We start from the raw sequence: 20,607 nt of genomic DNA, 5'->3' as shown, positions 1-20,607 counted from the left end.
TAATAAAACCCAATCCTAGAAAGGTTCTTTTGAACAGTATTCACCCATGAAACCTTTGCCAACTGCATAAATGTTCTCTTTCAAGTTTTATCAGAGGCAGTTTGTAAACTAAAGTAAAAAGGGGAAAAATAAAGTAAAAAGGGGGAAAATGTATGGGTTTTAGGTACTGACAGAATCAATACTTCTCTACTTAAGAGGCTCAAGATAACATAAAGGATATTTCAAAAGATATCTTCTCTGCAGTAGATTTGGGGCAAAAAAGAGGGGTGGATGCTAGTGCTCAGCCCTCTAGTAATCAATATTACTAAAATTTTTAATCTCCTGAATTTTCCTCATGAATTTTTTAAAACTGCAGAGTTAATAATTTAAAAAATCATTCAGCAGTAGCTTCTACTTTAACTGTGAATTTCAATCATATATGGCTGACTGTAATAGCTAGTTGTGTAACAAATACTAAAAATACATATGCTACAATTTGTACAACTATTCCATTGTAGTCTAATCATTGCCAAAGAAAAGCACATTTGTTTAAATGTTTTGTCTCTCAAAGAGAAAAGCTGTAGAAAGCCTAGCTTTTGATCTGCTATCCTTTACAGGTAATATAAAATACAGGAGAACAATTGAACTCACCACAACTGGAAACTGGCAGTCTGAGTGGAATCACAAAAGTCAATACCCATTGAAACAGTAATGGATCCCTCAGGCTCAAGAGATTCTAGGAAATAAGACAATTTAGACATGAAAACATGGAGGATGTGAAAAAGAGGTAAACTAAACCCTGAAAACTTATGTAATGTTTGTAGTGTGGTTAAAACAGTCAAATTTAATGATGGCTTATAAGAACAATTTCAAACTAAGAATATTAAAGCAAATTATAAAGTAATTTCACTATTCTGCTTGAAGGCTTTCTTTTCCATTACTTAATTCTGCATGTATTTCTATCTGTTTCAGAAATACATCATTTCATGTTTTACGATATTGTCTTTATAGGTACTGAAGGTGAGAAGGAAATAAATGTAATCCTGTTTGGAACAACTATAAAGGACTCTCTGGGTGCTTTTAAGAGATTATGTACTTACAACTATGGAATATTTATTCTAGATATAAAACATAAATTTTAAACCATGTTCCAGATTTCAAGTGGAAATAAAAATCCAAAATTTAAAAATGCAAATTAAAGCAAAGCTGAAAGAAGAAATCAATTTGTATTCAGAAATTAACCACGACAACTGGCATTATAGGAACTAAAGTAGTAAGTCTAATTGCATTATTTGAAGAATTATTGGAAGAAAATTTAGTAGCAGATTAGATCATGAGAAAACAAGTAATAAAATGGTATCTTATAGGTTTAGAATTTCCGAAGCTTCATCTATCAACTAAGCAAGAATGGGAAATAACTGTATCAATAGACAATACTTGTACTTTTCAGTTGACAAGGATGAAACTCAAGATAAACAACGTTTTATTCCTCTTAGGATTCCAACGTTTGGCTATACATTAGAATAATGAGGGATCTTAAATATATAGTATAATATATATGTAACATATAATATATAATAAATATAATATATATTTATACTAATATGTAATATTAGTGCTAAATATTAGTATAAAGTATACATTATATATTTACACAGAAACCATCCACTTTTAATTTCCACCTTGCTCAAAGTCTTCAGTATAACTGCTGTACAGCAGCTTTATATTTACCTTTATGTATCTTAATAAGATGTAGTTATATTTTAGCAAGGATACTCTAATCCTGTAGACTATGACTATCAAAGGGCTTATTGATAAGTATGGTTTGCCATTTAATGCTAACCATGACAGAAATGATGGTACAGATGGGACAAATAATAATTCAATACGCTTAATATATGAAGAAGTATATTTATGTCTCACAGGTTCAATGAAGATCAGGATTGTTAGAGAGTAATTGTTTGATGCTGATTTTAAAATGTTATTGGTTTGCTAGTGGTATGTATGTTGGTTTGCTGATTCCAATTTGAACTTCATTTGTTTATAAACCTAAAATTTATCAGGATGCTTCACAAGTACCAGAAGACTTGCTGCCTAAATCTTTAGCAAACAGGCTTTATTGTAGAGCAAGTAACTGCAATGATATTTTTCTTATATTTCTCCTAAAGCTACACCTTATCAGTTCACAGCTCTGTCAGTCACACTGCTTAGTCATATACTTTAGTGACTCCTTAATGCTTTCTTCTGTGCCACAGATATATTGGGGTTTGGTCTCAATATTATTTGTAGCTGACACATAGGTAGCAAATGCTGTCATCTCCAAAACATGATGGCATTCATGATTTAGATCTCTCTACATCATGTATCCTTGTATTTCGTTTGACAAAGTGACAGTTTTCAAGACGTCTTGTTGATAGCACTCTTTGACACAGTTTGGTACCATCTTCAGTCTTAAGATAATTAACTGTGAGCTTAGTACCACGCTAATTCTGGAGGACAGCTCATGATCAATGGCATGTTTTATTATATGAATGCTTCAAGAGCAAAGTGATCAGCATAAAATTACTTATATAATGTATTTATATTATTTGAAGCCTACTACATTGGGGAAGTTTATGTATTTGGATGCTACCTCTGGATCAATGCTATACACATAAAAGGGTTATACAGAAACGGCTGAAAAACATGGGCTCTACTACACCAGCCATTAATAATGAAAAAGAAATCACACAGGCTTCCATTGACTTTGATATGACAGCTGTCCAGTAACTAATAAAATATTAGCTGAACTCAAAATTGTCAATTATTAACATAAAGTCACTGAATATAGTGCAGAAACCCTAAGGGCGTGCGTGCGTGTGTGTGTGTGTGTGTGTGTGTGTGTGTGTGTTTTAAATCTCTTATGTACTTGGTCTCTTTGAGAAAAATGGCATGGCACATTATTCCTAATACTCTTGTAACAAATACAGTTTCATGGTAAAGGCAGGAGAAAATCCAAACCAAAGTCATACTATGGACATATTAGAGACAAAAAGGAAAACAGACTGGTGACAAATAAGGAAGCTGTTGGACTCCTTAACATATGCATATGTGCTTATTAAATAAATGTCTTCCCTCATTTCACAAAAAACATTAAAATATAGTATTTGTTCTTTGTTGTATTCTTAAGATGTTTTTGGAGGACTAATTAAGATATATCATACTCTGTAACACTACTGTAATCTATTGATAAAAGAAACTAGGTGGTGTTACTGCATGGGAAAGAACTCTATATCCTGAGGGTATTCAATAAAATACCAACTAAATGAATAAAACATTACAGTCCTAAAAGTTTGCCTAAGAAAAGAAAAGCCTGTGGCTAGTACTGAGCAATGGTATAGATTCATATTTTATATCTGTGTTAAGGCCATACTATGAAATTTATTATATTTATTTCTTCTATTCTACATAGGCCAACGAAAGGTCAACTCATCAACTCATTATGCCAGCTCAAAGAAATGTTAATACTGTTCTACTGTTTTAACCTTTGGCTAACATTTTCAACCTTCAGACAATTCATTTATCAGCTGCTTGACATTTCTTAAACTAATTTTTTAACTAGGTAAAAAATGCTGGATTTTAAGCATTAAAAAAAGAACACAAATTGGGATATTCTAGAACTCCTAGCCAATATATTGACTTGACAAAGTAAGTAAATAAAAATCAGGACACTCTGTATTCATTAAATGGTGTCTTAATTACCAAATTATTTTTAAAAGTGTATTAAAAGTGGGTTCTAGGGGCGCCTGGGTGGCTCAGTCGGTTAAGCGACTGCCTTTGGCTCAGGTCATGATCTCAGGGTCCTGGGATCGAGCCCCGCATAGGGCTCCCTGCTCCGCGGGAAGCCTGCTCCTCCCTCTCCCACTCCCCCTGCTTGTGTTCTCTCTCTCGCTGTCTCTCTCTCTCTCAAATAAATAAAATAAATAAAATCTTAAAAAAAAAAGTGGTTTCTAAAGTCAAGTCACTTTAACTACTTTGGTTGCTTATAAACAACTACCATATGTCATCTGTTAGGAATTGTTTTATTCCTTTGTATAAAAATGTAACACAAAGAGTGACTTCTTTTACTGAATGAATCATGAAAACTATAGGAGAGAATTCAACAATGTCAAAGAGCTCGGGTGAAAATGAAGAAAAATAGAAGAGTTACAATGAAATAATGAGTAAAGAAGGCACCATTGCCTGCTTAAAAGGTTTTGCTCACTTAAAGTGAATAAAAAATAAAAAATACAAAATAAAAAAATAAAAAATATAAAAAGGAACTATTTGGACCTTTCTGATGATAACATTTCAAGGATTCAGTGACAGAAACCTTACATCCATTTTAATTGATATTATTGCCTGAAGCTTCTCCCAACTAAACTCTAGCACCGTTTTCACTTAGACAAACAGAAAAAATAGAGGTAGACATTCTAATTATTACATTAAACTCAAAGTAACACACAATTGTTACACTTAATTTTTGAAAGGTATATTTCTGGTAAAATACTTAAAAAATGGAAGGAGATGACAGTTGATGAGCACAGAGGTCACCTGGAAAGCACATGGTGCATCTAAGTGGCAACCCCCTCTCCATCAGGTGGTGGTGTTGCAGGTGGGAATAAAGGACCAGGACTGTCAGATCTTGTGCTTCATTCCAAAAAAAAGGTGAGATTTCTGGGTTTGTTTTTTAATGTAAAAACATCTTAATTTCTAAATGGTAGCAACAGATTAAAAATATTTTAAAATATGATGTGTATAAATATTAGTAATACACTATGGGCAATTTTCTAGTCTATGCCTGGAAAGGAAGACAAACAGAATAGCATGCATCCTCTCAGCCTTTGCTCTCTTCACTTTTCAATTTATGGAATGGGAAAGGAAACAGGGAAGGGGAGACAGGATTCAAAAAGGCAGACTACACCCAGGCAGGGAATTAAGTTGGCCAGGAAGAGAAGCAGAGAGAAGGTGATGACAGTAAAATGAGAGGCAATTTTGTTTCTTCAGATGCATCATCCTTTCATCACTACTGGTACATTTTACCATTGCTGGCACCTGATTCACTAAGAACAAAACAGTGCATTCATTTTGAACGATAAATTCAGTTTAAAACGGGAAAACAAATATAAACTGACTAAATTGACAAATAATAATATGTATTTCACTTTGCTTTTAAAACAAATATATTTAAATATCAGATATAAAGTTTTAAATGAGAATTAATATTTACCTATTGGATTAAAAACATGCATTTGCATTCCCATAGGAAGTTTTTTCTCCCCTATGTGGATATTTTCTATCTTATGATCAGTAGTATTATTCAGTGTTATTTGTACAGAGACCATCTTATCACCAAAAATACAAGGCTGTCTTGGAAAGAAATAATGGGCAGCTAGTCCTCTTCCACTCATCCGATGAAGCAGCACATGAGTTTTCACTGGTACAAAGACAGGAGTATTGACCTATTGCACATTGGAAAAACAAAGATGAATTAGTGATTATAGTTATTCTCTTAGAAAATATTTAAAAATTACACATTTAACTATCCTATTTTTCCTAAAGTATTATATAAGCCACAGTAACAAATATCATACCCATAAATATTAAGTCAGAAATTATACAAAAATGTAAAGAAAATACCTTCAAAACAGCATTAACATTTTTCTGTAGTCTGCAACATATATTAAAATATTTTGGTAATATGTGCCTAATAAGAATAAGCTGTTGTATATTCAATTTTTTTAGAGTTTATAAATTTCATTAGTTTTTTTCCTAGGTACACTACATTTGGGCATCTTGCTAATTTTATTAGTGTTAATAATTTATCAGTTGATTTTCTCAGATTTTTGAACGGTAAGATAGTATCATCTACCAATAACGAACATCTTGCACCTTCATTTCCAATCTCAATTCCTTGAACATTTTTCACCTTGAATTTCTTTCACTGTAAAATGAAGACTATCACCTCCTTTAAGGTGGTTTCTTCCTTTGCTTTAATGATTAAAAAGATCTTCCCTACTTTGAGCTCAGGTAACTATTATATTTTCTTCTAGAGCTTTCATGGTTGCAATTTTTAATTTGTGTGGAACTGATTTAGATATATTGACCTCTATACTTAATTTTTTTCTTCAAATACTTAACCAATTGTCTGAACATCATTTAATGATTAGCTTTTCCTCAGTGACCTGTAAATGCAAACATTCTCATTATTTAATGTATATGGGAGACATTTTTGGACCTTGATTGAGTTGTTAAACCAGTTCCACATTGTTTTATTTCTTACAACCCTACAATATGATTCAATTGTTTGGCAAAACAAAGTGTCTTGTATCACTCCATTCCCTACCACCCCACCAGTATTTTCTTGGCTAATTATCTCTTTATATCCTTCTGTTGAATTTTAGCCTCTTTTAGTTAAATTCTCTCCTCAATCTTGAGTGGATTCAGAGGGAGCGTATTAGGTGAAGAAACACAGTCCTTTCTAAAATCATGTGATGGCTATCTTTCCATTCCAAGTCAAAGTGTTGCATGTGGCTTGACCTGACATGGCACGCTTCAAAAAAAAAAAAAAAATCAATTTGTAATTAAACAGGCCTAATCAAGACTTTTTCCTAACAAGTGTGCTCTCCCAAACTAGATTTTCTATTATGAGTACATTTTAACCTATTCAACATGTTCATCATACCAATGATACCTGACATTAAAACTTAATAATATTAGTTATTTAAAATTCATCAACAAAAATCTAAGAGTTAAATATCATATACACAAAATGATAAGCAGTGTCTTCTAAGCATCATTAAAATATAGTATTCCTTCTCCAAAAGCTCAACTTGTAAGAGTGAGCAATTTAAAATTATCATCTTAAAAATGCACAAAAGAGCTTATTTCTAAAACATAACAAATAATTAAGTACATTTTAAATTCTGGCTATCTAAAGTAATGGGGCAACTGGCCTATGCATTCTACTTTGGCCTTTTGAGGATGCTAGCAGTCTAGCACTTAGTTTTCAAAGCACTTCCACTTCTAAGCTTAGGTTCTTTTCCATGTATAAAAATTATTTTCAAAACTCATTTGTTTCATTGCTCATGCTAAGTTCTATTTCCTTTACAAATTCTGGAGAGTTTAGTAGCATAATCCAAGACAGCAATCCTTGGCAGGGAACATTCATTTAAAGATATAATGGACATCATAAAAATAAGAAAACTGATACAGAATATGTATGTGTGTGTTTGACTGCCCAAGTATATATACACATATTTATAAATTTATACTCAGCAAAAATCTTAAATTCCCATGTCACTGAGGCTATGATAATCAACCTTAAACACAAGCCTTCAACTGTATAATCATATTTTTCAGTATCTTATGTTTACTCCTTTAATTAGATGATAACATACTGGAGACAGTAATTCTTATTTTATATTCTTCATTGTTCCAGAAACACATTGTCATTAAATCATTAAATACATGCTGATGAAGCCAGTTTTTCCTCTATGAAAACTCATAAAAGTTTGGGCAACACATTATATGAGAAAATAAAGTTTAAAGCTGGAGAGAGGCAAGTGTAGAGTAGTAGAAGAAAAGCAGAACAGAAGCAGGGGTTTGGTTTACAAGCAGCTAGGAATCAGCACTTAAAGATCATATAAGGGGCTTAGAAATATAAGGAGGGTACACCCTAAGTAACATAAGACCAGCAACATGTGTTGGTTGGTTTATTGATTCTCTCTCAGTCTAATCCTGGGACACATAGTGCAAATATGTTTTTCTACCCTGTCTCAAAATTCTGTATCTTTATTATGATTGCTAAAAAGTGTTAATGGATGTGCAAAAGGAATACATAATTTTTTCCACTCATTCTATCCATACTCACTCAAGTTCAAGAAGCATTATCTAGTAAATTCAACATCTGAAAAAGGTCCTCTCTGACAATCCTTAAAGGTTAATAGAGAGGTCTATATTCTCAATAAACAGCCTCATAAATAGCACTTCGTGGTAATAATACATACGTTTTAACTATAGAAAGGGGCTAACTGGAAATGTTGATTTTTTAAACCTGTTTTCTAAGATTAGACAGATCATATTAACTTCCTCCACTATCTAGATGAATTACATAGGTGATATTTTGTCCAATAAAACCAGTAAGCTCCATAAATCCTTCAACAATTTTTACATGCAATACAATTAATCCTAATGTGAAAGCAAGATTTTAGTTCAATATTTTGTACATCAGATATCTATATTCCAGAAACATGTATGATCTGTGGCTGTTTATATTCTAAGATAGTAAACACTGTGAATGGCTTTTCTGACTTTGCATTTTATAAATATCAGTAATCTTACTAAATGTACAAAATACAAGGTAAAGGGAATAAATAAATTACATAAAGACCTAGATTTGGGTTGTGAAAATAAGGGCTTATTTAAAAAAAAAAAAGGTAGATATTTAACAAGTTTGAACAAAACAGATCATCTTAGGTAAGGGTTGGCAAACTACAGCCCACAAGCCAATAATGGCCTGCTGTCTGTTTTATAAAGTTTTACTGGAATACAGCCATACTCATTTACATATTGTTGATGGTTGCTTTTTGGCTCTGCAGCGGTAGAGCTGAGTACTTGCAGGGCTTACCATCTTTACTGGTAGAGTTGAGTACCTGCAGAGCTTACCATATTTACTATCTGGACCCTTTACAGGGAAAGTTTGCTGACTCCTCATCTAGGGGCACACATGTTACATACTTCCTCTTCTCCTTCCCTTCTGTTGTTGTTGGGAAACAAGTCTCTGCAGTCTCCCATGTTTTTGAACATCTTCTCAGCAAAGGTATTAACAACTTGGCTCCTGAAAATCTTTTCAAGGATGTTTGTAGAGCAAACAGCCTTTGGAAACAGGAAAATGCCTCCCTCCAGGGCAAAGCTGGGACAGATTTGCTAAGGGCTCTTTATAAAAGATTGGGATCTTCTCCTGTAGAGGTTCCTCTCTTGTAAAGCAACACACCACACGTGGAGTCATCACGTGGCCTTCATCCTGTCACCCTGTGGGAACCGGGGCTTAGAGAAGAGGCACATGAATGATGTTTCTGGCTACTGCTATTGCTGTAATAAACTGCCCTTTGTCTTTGACACAGCAGTCTCCTGTCTTTCACCAGTATCCATGAGATTATCTTAGGCTAACTTGTTTGCTTGCAAGTAGGGTTAACATCTCATATCCTTCACAGTTCTTCATACCCATTTTTTGGGGGTCACTCAACAATTCCCACATGCACTTATTCCAAATAGCTAAAGTAACTTTTAGTAGGATACCATAAACAGATGGGTAGGGCCAACTGCCTGAGGGGTGGACATGAGCTAAAAATCGAGCTTACATTCAAGGGTGCCTTTTTGGAATGTGCAGAGTAGCACCATATGAGCTAGTGGCTTTGCTAATGAAAATACTACTTTAAATAGTAGAAACTAGTTTTTTTTTTTTTTTTACTTTGCTTTATGAAAGTCCATGCTATGATCTGATTGTTTCTGTGAGTTTCTTAAGTATAATGATGTGTTCTGATAAACTGACGATGAGATGTCAAGAAAGTTCTATGACACTGAAGATTAAGAATAATTACATGTTTCATGATTGCTTTTATCTCGTTCATGACTAAGTGCTGCTCTTTTGAGGGAGCTTTCCTCAGTATTTTACCCTGTAGGGTTATGTATGGGATTATTTGCTTAACACACCCTACTATCTTCCAGGAACCTTTCCACATTTAGTTCTTGATGGAGCTTGCATGTTCTTATGCCACTTCATGACCTGGTCACAGTTAACTGGTTCTGGAAGAGACATCTGGCCCAATGAGTCCCTTTCCCAAGATTTTTGGGTTTGGGACCTGATTAGTCAAACCTGTCTCTCTCAAGTGGCTAAAATTCTGAGATTTAAAACTTTAATGTTTCTGGTCACATTTCCTGCCATATTGTTCTGCAGGAAATAAAGCAAATTTCAAAGAAAAGCACAGATGAGAGACAGAGAGTTCTGCTGGTATCTTTGGTTTTTATACTTCTTGAATCTGACACATTCTTGCCCTTCCTGAAAGCTTGTTTTTTTTGTGAAATACACCAGCATTCCTTTTCTAGTACCTTCCTTTTTTTTGTTTGAGCTAGTTCAAATTGGGTTTCTATCTTTTAATTCCTCCAACCAACTACTGATTGGGATTAGTCAGATTTCAGGATGCTATTTGGGGGAGCAGGGAATAAACTCCTAGTGGAAGAATAGGTTTTCTTATTCCTTTTCTTAAAGCCATAGTAGATATGGAATGGAGAGATCAGAGACTCAGGTATAGCCTCTAATTAGGTTGAACCACATGAATCTATCAATTCAAAACAGTTGAATTAGCAATTCATATGGTTCAACCTAACAGCTTGCTTTGGTTCAAGACGACTTAGTCCTATCTTCCATAGGAAAGAGGAGTACTTGATGTGGCCATCCTAAGTCACTGGAGTTCTACACTGAGGTCAGAAAGGAAAGCCACTGCTAAAAATAAAGTACCACCTTGCCTTTCTTTGTTCTCTGATTCTGTGTCTCCCATGGGCATCTTGGGGAAAAGGTGGTCTTGTCCAAGAATTGGGTATTCCCAGGCTCCCTGTCCAATAAGATTATCACTATTTCAAATGCAAAGTAACTACTAATCATTAACTTACTCACTCTTTCAACTAACATTTATTGAGTTGTGTCAACCACTACACTAAGGGCTATGATACAGAGACAAAGACAGAGTATCCCAGTCCCCAAAGAGTTTATTTTAGCTGGGGAGAACTATGTAAATCAACCAGTGTGACAAATGCCATGACAGTCACAGACTTAGTACACTAAGAAAACACAAAAGTCATAGTTGGCACCTAAGGGAGAGATCAGGGAGGAATCCACAATTACATGAATGAACTAATAAGTAAAATCTGATCACTTCTCATTACCTCTACGGTTACCATCCTGGTCTGATTCACCACCCTCTCACATCTGGATTATTCCAACAGCGTTCTAAGTGGTCTCCTTGCTTCTACTCTTGTACCCTACTGAGCACAGATTGAACACAATAGCCAGTATGGATCAGTAAAAATAAAGTTACTTCATGTCACCCCTCTGTTCAAAATCCTCCAATGGCTCCCAATTTCACTGAGCATAAAAGCCAAAAATCCTTATAAAGGTTTGTAAGGCCCCATATGTCCTGGCCCCGTTGTTTCTTTTACTTCATTTTCAATTACTGTTGAACCCGTGACTCACTCCACTCTAGCCACCCTGATTTCTTTGCTATTCCTTCCACAAACTAGTGATGTTCCCACCACAGGCCCGTGGCAAGGCTTCCCTGGAGTGTACTACCTCCACATACTCACAGTGACTCAGTTCTGATTCATCTTTGCTCGGATGTAACCTTTTTAATGAGGCTTAACCATTTGCATTTCTTCCATCTGATTCCCTTTGTCTTCTTCTATAGCCACTTAATACCTTCTCTAACACTACAAATATAATTTGCTTATTTGTTATGTTTATTATCTGTCATCCCATTTATTCCCCACTTTTATGTTCAATGTGTAAAGCATAATTTTACCCATTTTCAAAATTCAAAGCATAATTTTACTATTTTAAATGATTATAGAGGTTTGTGGATAATATAGCTCTAGTGTTGGTCTTAACTATACTTTATTTGATGCTGGGTACTCAATTATAACACTGTTCCTACAAATACTACAGTCTTATAGGAGCATACTCTGGTGATAAGTGGAGATTATCAACATTAATATCTATTGGTTTTAGGATATGACTTGACTAGAAATTTTCTATTATGTGTACATGTAATTATAAACAAAAAGATACCATTATTTCCTTTTTTTTTTCAAGATTTAATTTACTTATTTGACAGAGAGAGAGAGAGATAGTGAGAGCAGGAACACAAGTAGGGGGAGTGGGAGAGGGAGAAGCAGGCTTCCTGCTGAGCAGGGAGCCCAATGTGGGGCTCGATACCAGAACTCTGGGATCATGACCTGAGCCGTAGGCAGACGCGTAATGACTGAGCCACCCAGGTGCCCCAACATACAATTATTTCTTAAAGGCACACACAAAGAACAACTTATTAATTAGAAGGACTTCTATGATACAATCAGTCTCAGAATATCCGGTTTGGATAAAAGCATTACTTCCCATTAAATATTAAAACTTGTATAAAAGAAAAAAAAAAAACTTGTATAACAGGATACTATAAAAGACAATATTTGAAAACATTAGTTTTGATTTAATTATTTAACTATAATTCAAAGAATTAAAAAGCTAGCTGCATTATAAGCAAATGATATGGTTTATCCTCACTACAATTCTTGAGGAGGTAATTAGTTCAGTAACTGTAATAACTCTAAAATAAAAAGCCTCCTTCCAGAGTTAACAGAACAAAAAGCATCAAGTTACAATGAGATAATCCTCTACAAATCTTTACACAGCATATGTTTAAATAATAAAAGTCGTTTGTGTACTTTTAGATGGTTTATGAAAATAACCAATCAATTCTGCAGACACAACATTATTTCGAAAGGAAATCTATGTGACTCATGATGCCTGTAGATACACAGAGACAAACCACACATATTTTATCAGTTTATTACAGTAAGCAAATAAGCGTGGAATGAGAGTGCACATAACTGTCTACTTAGCGCTTACTGAAACATTTATAAGAGCTGTTATCTCCCTAATAACAGACAGACAGCGTGCAATTTTAGAGAGGAGAAAAGCTTCATATTTTTTAACACTTCACTAAAAAGTAACTGAAGAGTGTAAAATGAAAAATACTCTGTGCAGTTAGCTGGTAATGGACCATATTATCAACTCAAGTTAGATTTATAGGATACAAACTAGTCACTAATAGTTATTTTATGACATAGCATGTCTGCTTTTTTTTGAGATTATTAAGATTAAAGTTGTAAAACTTCTTTTGAACATAGCCGTTCAAAATGATTGAATTATAAAATTTAAATGAGAATTGAAAAATAAAACATGGACTATCAAGTAAGTGCCTAAGAATAAACCTTATTCAACATTTGCTTTACTATTTCAAAGATAACACTTCCATGTAAAGCTTTATAAAAACAATGTTTTCCAGCTTTTTATGCTTTAATCCACATTTAGTCACTTAATCATGTTTAAGTATTATCAATCTATTCTGTTTTTGGACTTCAAAAATATGAAGATCTGCAGTATATAAAATTCTCTCTTTGTATCTGGTTTTGTTTGGCTTATTTTATAGCAGTATCTATTTAGATTTATGATTTATAAAATGACCGGAAAATAGGTACAACAGAGAGAGTTTCATGTTTAAAATTAGTATTTTAACCAATATATGTCCCAAGTGATAAGAGTTATAATGCAGAAAGCTACAGTATTGTCTTCTTTACTCAGTACACTGTAGAAAGTGAGTCTATTTTACTTTTAACCCATAGTATTGACACCAGTACTTAGTAAAGAATAAAAAAAGTGGGGGAAGCAAATTTTCTTAACTCTTAGCTCTACCTATAAACATAAACTCAAAGAAATATATGTCCGTTCTCCATCAAATATTGCTTTAAGCAAATGGTTTATAATCCTAAAGATAACCTCCTCTTTACACATGTAAATTTGGGTATTCTAGAAAGTAATCATGTTAATTTCTCATATTTTATTTTACTAATATATATATGTGAAAAACAGACTTTTTTTTACCTCTTTATTTTGCTAATAATCAATATATATTATAAAAAATATATCTGCAGAAAGATCTGAATACATTATCAACAAACATTTAATGAGTACCTTACTTTATGCATGGTGTTAAGCAGGCATCAGCAAATTCAACTTGTGGACCAAATCCAGTCCACTGTCATTGGGATACAGCCATATTCCTTCATTTACATGTTGTCTTATGCCTGCTCTGTACTACAGTGGTAGAGCTGAGTGGCTGTGGCCTGCAAAGCTGAAAATATTTACTACCTGGCCTTCCACAAAAACGTTTGCTGACCCCCCTATTATGGGATGTATTCAGTTTATATGGGTATTGAGATGAGGGGGGAGATTATAATAATATCCTATTCTTTCTCCTCTCCAAGTAAATCTATATAGTAAACCCATAAGCTTCAATGTCAATACATTTAATGCTTTTTATAAATTTGAAATCCAAATGCACATGATCTTTTACTTACCACTTTCATGGAAAAATGTTCAAGAACCATGGATAAAGATATGTCATTCTATTCTTAGATATGTTCTGCTATTCTTTTTTTATTTCCTTTCTGACATTTGGTTTAAGGTGCTAAAAAAAACAAAACTGAATCTGGTTTTCAAAGAGTTTAGCAAAAATGGTTCCAATAATTGATCACAATGACTTTCATTAGAACCAGGATATTTTACATAAGTACAAAACAATTATGTGTTGTTATCTAATAGATGTGATAATCATTTGATCTTAGTAGTTCTATTGCCTTCTCTGATATCAATGACATAATGTAAAAAAGAAAATTTTAGTGCCCTCTTCCATTGTAACCAAGCTCAGAACCTTGCATTATCTTTGATACCCTCCCTACTTCCAACAATTAGTTGACAAGTTTGATGTCTCTTATATTCATTTCCTTCCTTGCTGTCCATCTACCACCAGCTTAGTTCAGGTCATCATTCATACTTGAAACGTTAAAAAAAATGTTTATTTAAAATAGCAAAAGTAATGCATGTTTCTTAAAAATAATTTCAAACTGTGTCGACAAATAAGTAAAATCTCTCTCAGACTGAACCATAATTAATAATTTGGTGTTCTTCTTTATCTTTTGCTCCCTTCTTACTTCTGCCTGCCCATGGAACTTGGTCTCCCTGTCTTTAGATTTCCTTAAACTCCAATCTGTACCACATAATCCTATAAAAATCATTTTCTGGGGTGCATGGGTGGCTCAGGCAGTTAAGCATCTGACTCTTGATTTTGACTTAGATAATGGTCTTAGTGTCATGAGATTGAGCCCCACGTTGGGTTCCATGCTCAGGGAGATGGCTTGAGATTCTCTCCCTCTCTCCCTCTGCCCCCCGCCCCCCCACATGCTCTCGCTCTAAAATAAATAAATCAATCTTAGGGCAAAAAACCATTTTCTTAAAGTGTACCTCCCGTATGTGCTCAGCAAACTCTGGTGGAAAGTGCCAGGCTTTGAAGCTACATAGACTAGAGCTGAAACTCGGGCTGTGCAATGTACTAACGCTTACCTTATAACCCTATGACACTAGAAAAGTTAAACTCTAGGAACCTCAATTTTCACATCTGTGAAATGGGGAAACTACTGCCTATCTTTCAGGTTGTTGTAAACCTAGGCCGAACATTAAAACAAATTTGGAGGAGTGAAGGATCTGAGGAACATAAAAGGCCCAAGTAAGAAAGGTAAGATTTTAGAGTTGAAATAAGAGTGTGTGGCTAAAATCCAGTACAGGTGAAAGTTACCAGAACTGAACAGATGAAGAGGCTGTGAGGTTACAGATGCACAGGTTGTTAATGATGTCTAAGATGCCAAGATTTTCAACGAATGTGGTTAGTGATGAAGGGATCTCAAGATGAGAACGACAAAGAAGGTAAGATGGTATAGTAAGATGGGATGGGCCCCTTAGGAGGAAGGAATGTGATGACAAGGGAATGACCCAGAAGCAACAGTTGCTTCACACAAACAATCTTGCTGGTAATAAGTGATTTCATCAAGGACAGAATTACAGAGTATTATGAGTGAGGTCATGCTGAGAATATTTCCAGTAGGACAGCAAGATCCAAATAGCGATTCCCAGAGAAAAACTAGGCTATATAACAGTACTTTGTAAAAGTAAATGAGAGAAATTGGTAGCTGTTCTACATATTTTACAGTTGGGACCACTGCATCTAAATACTGGCTTTGCTGCTTCCATGTAAATGAATTGTAACTTAGGGGACAGAGGGACATGGATCTCATCTAGGTGAAGTCATAGAGGAAGGAAAAGAAGTATCTTAGCTGATGTACAAATTGGAAAGGCAGTATTATTATGGCTACTTTAATTTTAAATGTTTTTTAATTTTTAAAAAATATTTATTTTTGAGAGAGAGTGAGCAGGGGAGAGGGGGAGAGGTAGAGTGAGTCATAAGCAGACTCCATGCTGAGCATGGAGCCTAATGCAGGACTTGATCCCACAACCTTGAGATCAGGACCTGAGCTGTGAGCCAAAACCAAGAGTCAGGCGCTCAGCCTACTGTACCCAGGCACCCCTATGGCTACTTTAATTTTAAATAAGAGGTCCCTCTAGTGATGCCTTCTTTGAATCTGATAGAGGGGAAAAGCATCCCTTTATATCGTAGATGCCAATCAGGTGTACCATAAATTGCTGAGGAATTCCGGACATAGGGTGAGGATGGGGAAATAGGTCCTTTGAGACCATAAGAACACACACATATTTTTTCTGATCTTTGCATAAATATTTTAAATTCTTCAGCGAGGAGGTAGGGATGGGAAGAAGAACTTGATTTATCACATAGGAACCATAGAGTCTTTGGAGTCCATGTCTGTGGTAGCAAAGCCCACTGATCACCCAGCCTTCTCTTTGTTAAGGTCACTTGACTATGAAATTTTCTGGATCAAGTCCTGGGATTGGGGTCTAGGTGACTGTACTCTGGCAGGGGTTCATGTATTTGCAAGTTATACCTAATTTTGACGTGTGAACCATTTTTCTTCAGAAGCAATGAAGGCTATGACTTCCTTATTGTCAGGCAGAGTTATGGTTGGCAGTTTTAAGAAAGAAAACACTAGATTTTACGTTAGAAGATGTTCAAGTTATTTGATGAGAAGAAAATCGTTTAATTTCTCTGAGCTTGAATTTGTAAAATAAAGGGTAACATACCTAATTCACTGGATTTTAAGAGGATATAGTGAGATACTGCATATGAATGTGTTTTGTAGATGAAAGTGTTCTTTAATTATTATTAAAGACAGTGTTTATTAGCACAAGTGAAAAAATAGTGGCAGAACTAAGATTAGAACTTAGTATTTTTAAGTGTCATTTCTGTCAAGCAATAAGCTACAATTCCTTTTTTAATAAATACAAAATACTCCTTATGATAAAGGAAAATAAAGATCAGTTGTGCAAACTAGTGGGGAGATTTTTTTTTCTCTCCTTCAGAGAACTACAGGAAGTGGGAAGAACTAGTATTTATTATTTCTTTCCAAAGATTAATAATAATTGAGAAAACTATTTCAAATATGATTTTAATTGTGAATCAGCATCCTTAGTCAAAAGAACTTCTGAAAGCAAATACAATGAGGTTAGAATTATGTTTAAAATATCACTTCTTTAATAAACTAGGTATGTATGTAAAAGTGGATTTTAAGTGGTAATTTCATAAGCACATTAAAAAGCAAAAGAATGTCAAGAGAAGTCTGAATGCCATAACATCAGAGGAAGACTACTACGCTCTGACATATTTTACATTTTTTTATTTCATCAGTGGTACAGTATTAATAAAACCTCTAGTATCTATATAGCTATCTTCAGCACTGAAATTATAGAATCGTACTTTTATTCTAGTTATAAGGAATTAACTCAGAATTTGAACATGTTGAAAAGAACAATGCAGAATATCTCTTAAAAAAAAAAAAAAGTAATGAAGGTAACCTGAGGCAGCTGGATGGGACACTAGACCAGATGTCAAGAGACCTGAGTTACAGTTTCAACTCAGCCATACATTAGTGGTGAGATCTTAGCTAATTCACCACCTCACTTAGCTTCTGTTTTTCTCTTCTGTAAAATGGGGCTAATTATACATATTCTGTCTGTTTTACTGAGTTCTTATGAGTATAAAATGAGATTGTGTATGTGAAATTGATTTTTAAACTGTTCAAGAAAAGGCATTATTGGGATTATTAGTAAATTGAGTTTTCAGTCAACGTTAAAACATCAATCTGTCAGATAACATAAGGTCATCAGGTTAAAAGTACGTATCAAAAAGCTGAATCACCATTGGAGAGGGGCTTTTAAAACAATATCGCTGTATTTATTGATAGTACCATCCAAAGGCCTTTAAAAAAGTAATCCCTTCCCCCATGTCCTTTTTTTCTCTCTGTTAGTTGTGGGTGAAGAGGACTGTTCTCTAAAAGGTTTCTAAATGATGTTGATGTTAAAAAATATAGTATCACCATTTAACAGCCTTTTAAAGAACAGTCCCTAGTACGGTCTTTGTTAACAACTGAGGGAGGAAGGGACTATTTTTTTCAAAGGCTTTTAGAGGATGTTGTTAAAAGAATATATAGTGACATCATTTAAAAGCCTTTTAAATAATAGTTCTTCTTCCCTCCCAATTGTAATGTCCTTGGCTTTCATTTATTTTGTACTACAAGCTGAAAATGGACATGCCAACATATTATTGGCCACGGCAGGCATTTGTTGGATGGAGAACGATGTATTGCTTTTAAAAAGGTCACTGCCCAGAAATAAATCCAATTCTTCAAGAACACAGTACCATTTCTACACAGGATATTGCCCACCCACCTTATCACTGAACTGTAGTACCTTTTGCTTGTTTTCTCTGAGTTTACTGAAGAAGATATCACGAAAACAGGAAAGAAGTCATTGCTAAGTCATTCTAAGATTTCCTGTGGCATGAATGTAGTCCTACCATCTATCCATCCACTTTGGCTTGAGTTAACTCTCCATCCAACTTACAACAAAATCTAACTTCAGCTCCCATTCTGTCTTTTATTAAACTATTTCTACCCACTATGCCTCTCATTTTAAACTTTACCCCACCAGGAGATAGCAGTGGACACTTAGGGTTCCTCTCCACATTCAGCTCCCAGGGACAAGAAATATTAAGTCAACCATTTGGTTTAAAACTTGTACAAAGTCAAATAGCCAATAAGGTTTGAGACAGGTTAGGTCTGATTATCTTTCACATAAAAAAGAACTAGCTCCAGGGGTATGATCACAGAATATGAAACAATTTTCCATCTCTTCTCGTGTTGAGTCTTTTCAGAAAACTGTCATCTTAAGAACAGGAATTCCTAGACCTAAAACACTTTGTGAAAAAATAAGCCTTTAAAAAGTCTAAAAGCACAGCCCTCCAAATACACTGTATCCCAATTCTAAATTTTAGTGTGCTCCTTACTTTTTGCCAATCTTGCACACAGAACTCACTTGTTAGTTCTTTATAATTTACCTAAGTCACAATAAATCATTATTTGTGATGTACCATAATAAATCATATGGTTTAAATATCAAACACTACCCTCAACACATCACTCAGTTCAAGCCCCAATTTATCCACCCAACTCTTCCTGATTTTAGCTCAATGAGACCCATTTTGGACTTCTGACCTCCTGAATTGTAGGATAATAATAAATTTGCAATGTTATCAACTACCCAGTTTCTAGTAATGTATTACAGCAGCAACAGGCAACTAATAAAGGTAATTTTGATGTCTAGTTAAAAACTACTGTTCTGAATTCTTGTGTCATAAAACTTATCCATGGAGTCTATAGCATATGTTTGTTTGCATGTATCTTTCAATGGCTGATCTATGATCTGAGAGGCATCAAAAATTCTGTTTCCTCTATAGTATATTCTCATTAGATTTAAGTTTCAACTGGCATAGACACTAATAAATTTGAGTGTCTCTCAAACCTGGATAGTTATTTGTCAGAATCATTTAGAGAACTGGTTTTTAAAAAATATCCCTTCCCCTAAATATCCCTTACATTTTAATGATCACACTGAGTTGATTTTGATGAATCTGGTTAACTGATAGGTACTGAGAACCAATGAAAAAAAAAAAAAAGAACTGTCTTCCAAAGGCTCCAGTTTAATGCATTGCTTATTACACGAGACTGCCTCTTACTCTTTAGTATTTATCAGTCTTTCTGATAAAATTCGCAAATACAAACATTTTATATAAGTTCTACAGAAGCAAAAGGGGATTATTATAAGTAGTACTAGTCACAGACACCTGGGTGATAGGGCACAAAACAGAGAAGTTTCAACGGGGGAAAAGGAAGGAACAAGAGAAATATGAGAGGGTTTGGGTGGGGCAGAACAAGTTTAGGATAATGAAAATCTAGGTTAGAGAGAGAGTGGGTAGGTATTATAAGAGCAATAATCCTAGAGAAACTCTTTAAAATGTTACAATTTTTGGGGTGCCTGGGTGGCATAGTTGGGTGAATGGACAGCTCTTGGTTTCAGCTTAGGTCATGATCTCAGGGTCATGAGATTGAGACTCACATTGGGCTCCGTGCTCCGCAAAGAGTTGGCTTGGGACTCTCTCTCCCTCTCCCTCTGCCTCTGCCCCTCCCCACCATGCTCTCTATATCTCTCTCTCTCTCTCAAATAAATAAATAAAATATTTAAAAAGTTACAATTTTTTCTAGAGTCACCTTTCTCTGAAACAAGCACAATAAAAAAAGTCAGATTTTTAATTTTTTTAAGATTTTATTTATTTGAGAGAGAGCGAGCACGAGCAGGGAGGAAGAGCAGAGGGAGAGTGAGAAGGAGAAGCAGATTCCCTGCTAAGCAGGGAGCCTGTTTTGGGACTGATCCCAGGATCCTGGGATCATGACCTGAGCTGAAGGCATACCCTTAACCGACTG

General features: G+C 34.6%; 1 protein-coding gene across 3 annotated transcripts in view; it reads right to left on the bottom strand.

Annotated features, from left to right (window-relative positions):
• AP3B1 (adaptor related protein complex 3 subunit beta 1) overlaps positions 1-20,607 on the bottom strand; it is a 254,664-nt gene that overhangs the window by 30,205 nt on the left and 203,852 nt on the right. For all 3 annotated transcript variants that reach the window (XM_032404142.1, XM_032404143.1, XM_032404144.1), the window contains exons 23-24: positions 5,228-5,459; positions 631-715 (exon numbers count right to left, since the gene is read on the bottom strand). In XM_032404142.1, the coding sequence (XP_032260033.1) occupies positions 631-715; positions 5,228-5,459 (317 nt within the window). The remainder of the gene's footprint in view (positions 1-630; positions 716-5,227; positions 5,460-20,607) is intronic.

The sequence above is a fragment of the Phoca vitulina genome, unplaced genomic scaffold, assembly GCF_004348235.1.
Source record: "Phoca vitulina isolate PV1807 unplaced genomic scaffold, GSC_HSeal_1.0 scaffold6, whole genome shotgun sequence".
Taxonomy (NCBI): domain Eukaryota; kingdom Metazoa; phylum Chordata; class Mammalia; order Carnivora; family Phocidae; genus Phoca; species Phoca vitulina.
This window is presented reverse-complemented; position numbering and strand designations above follow the sequence as displayed.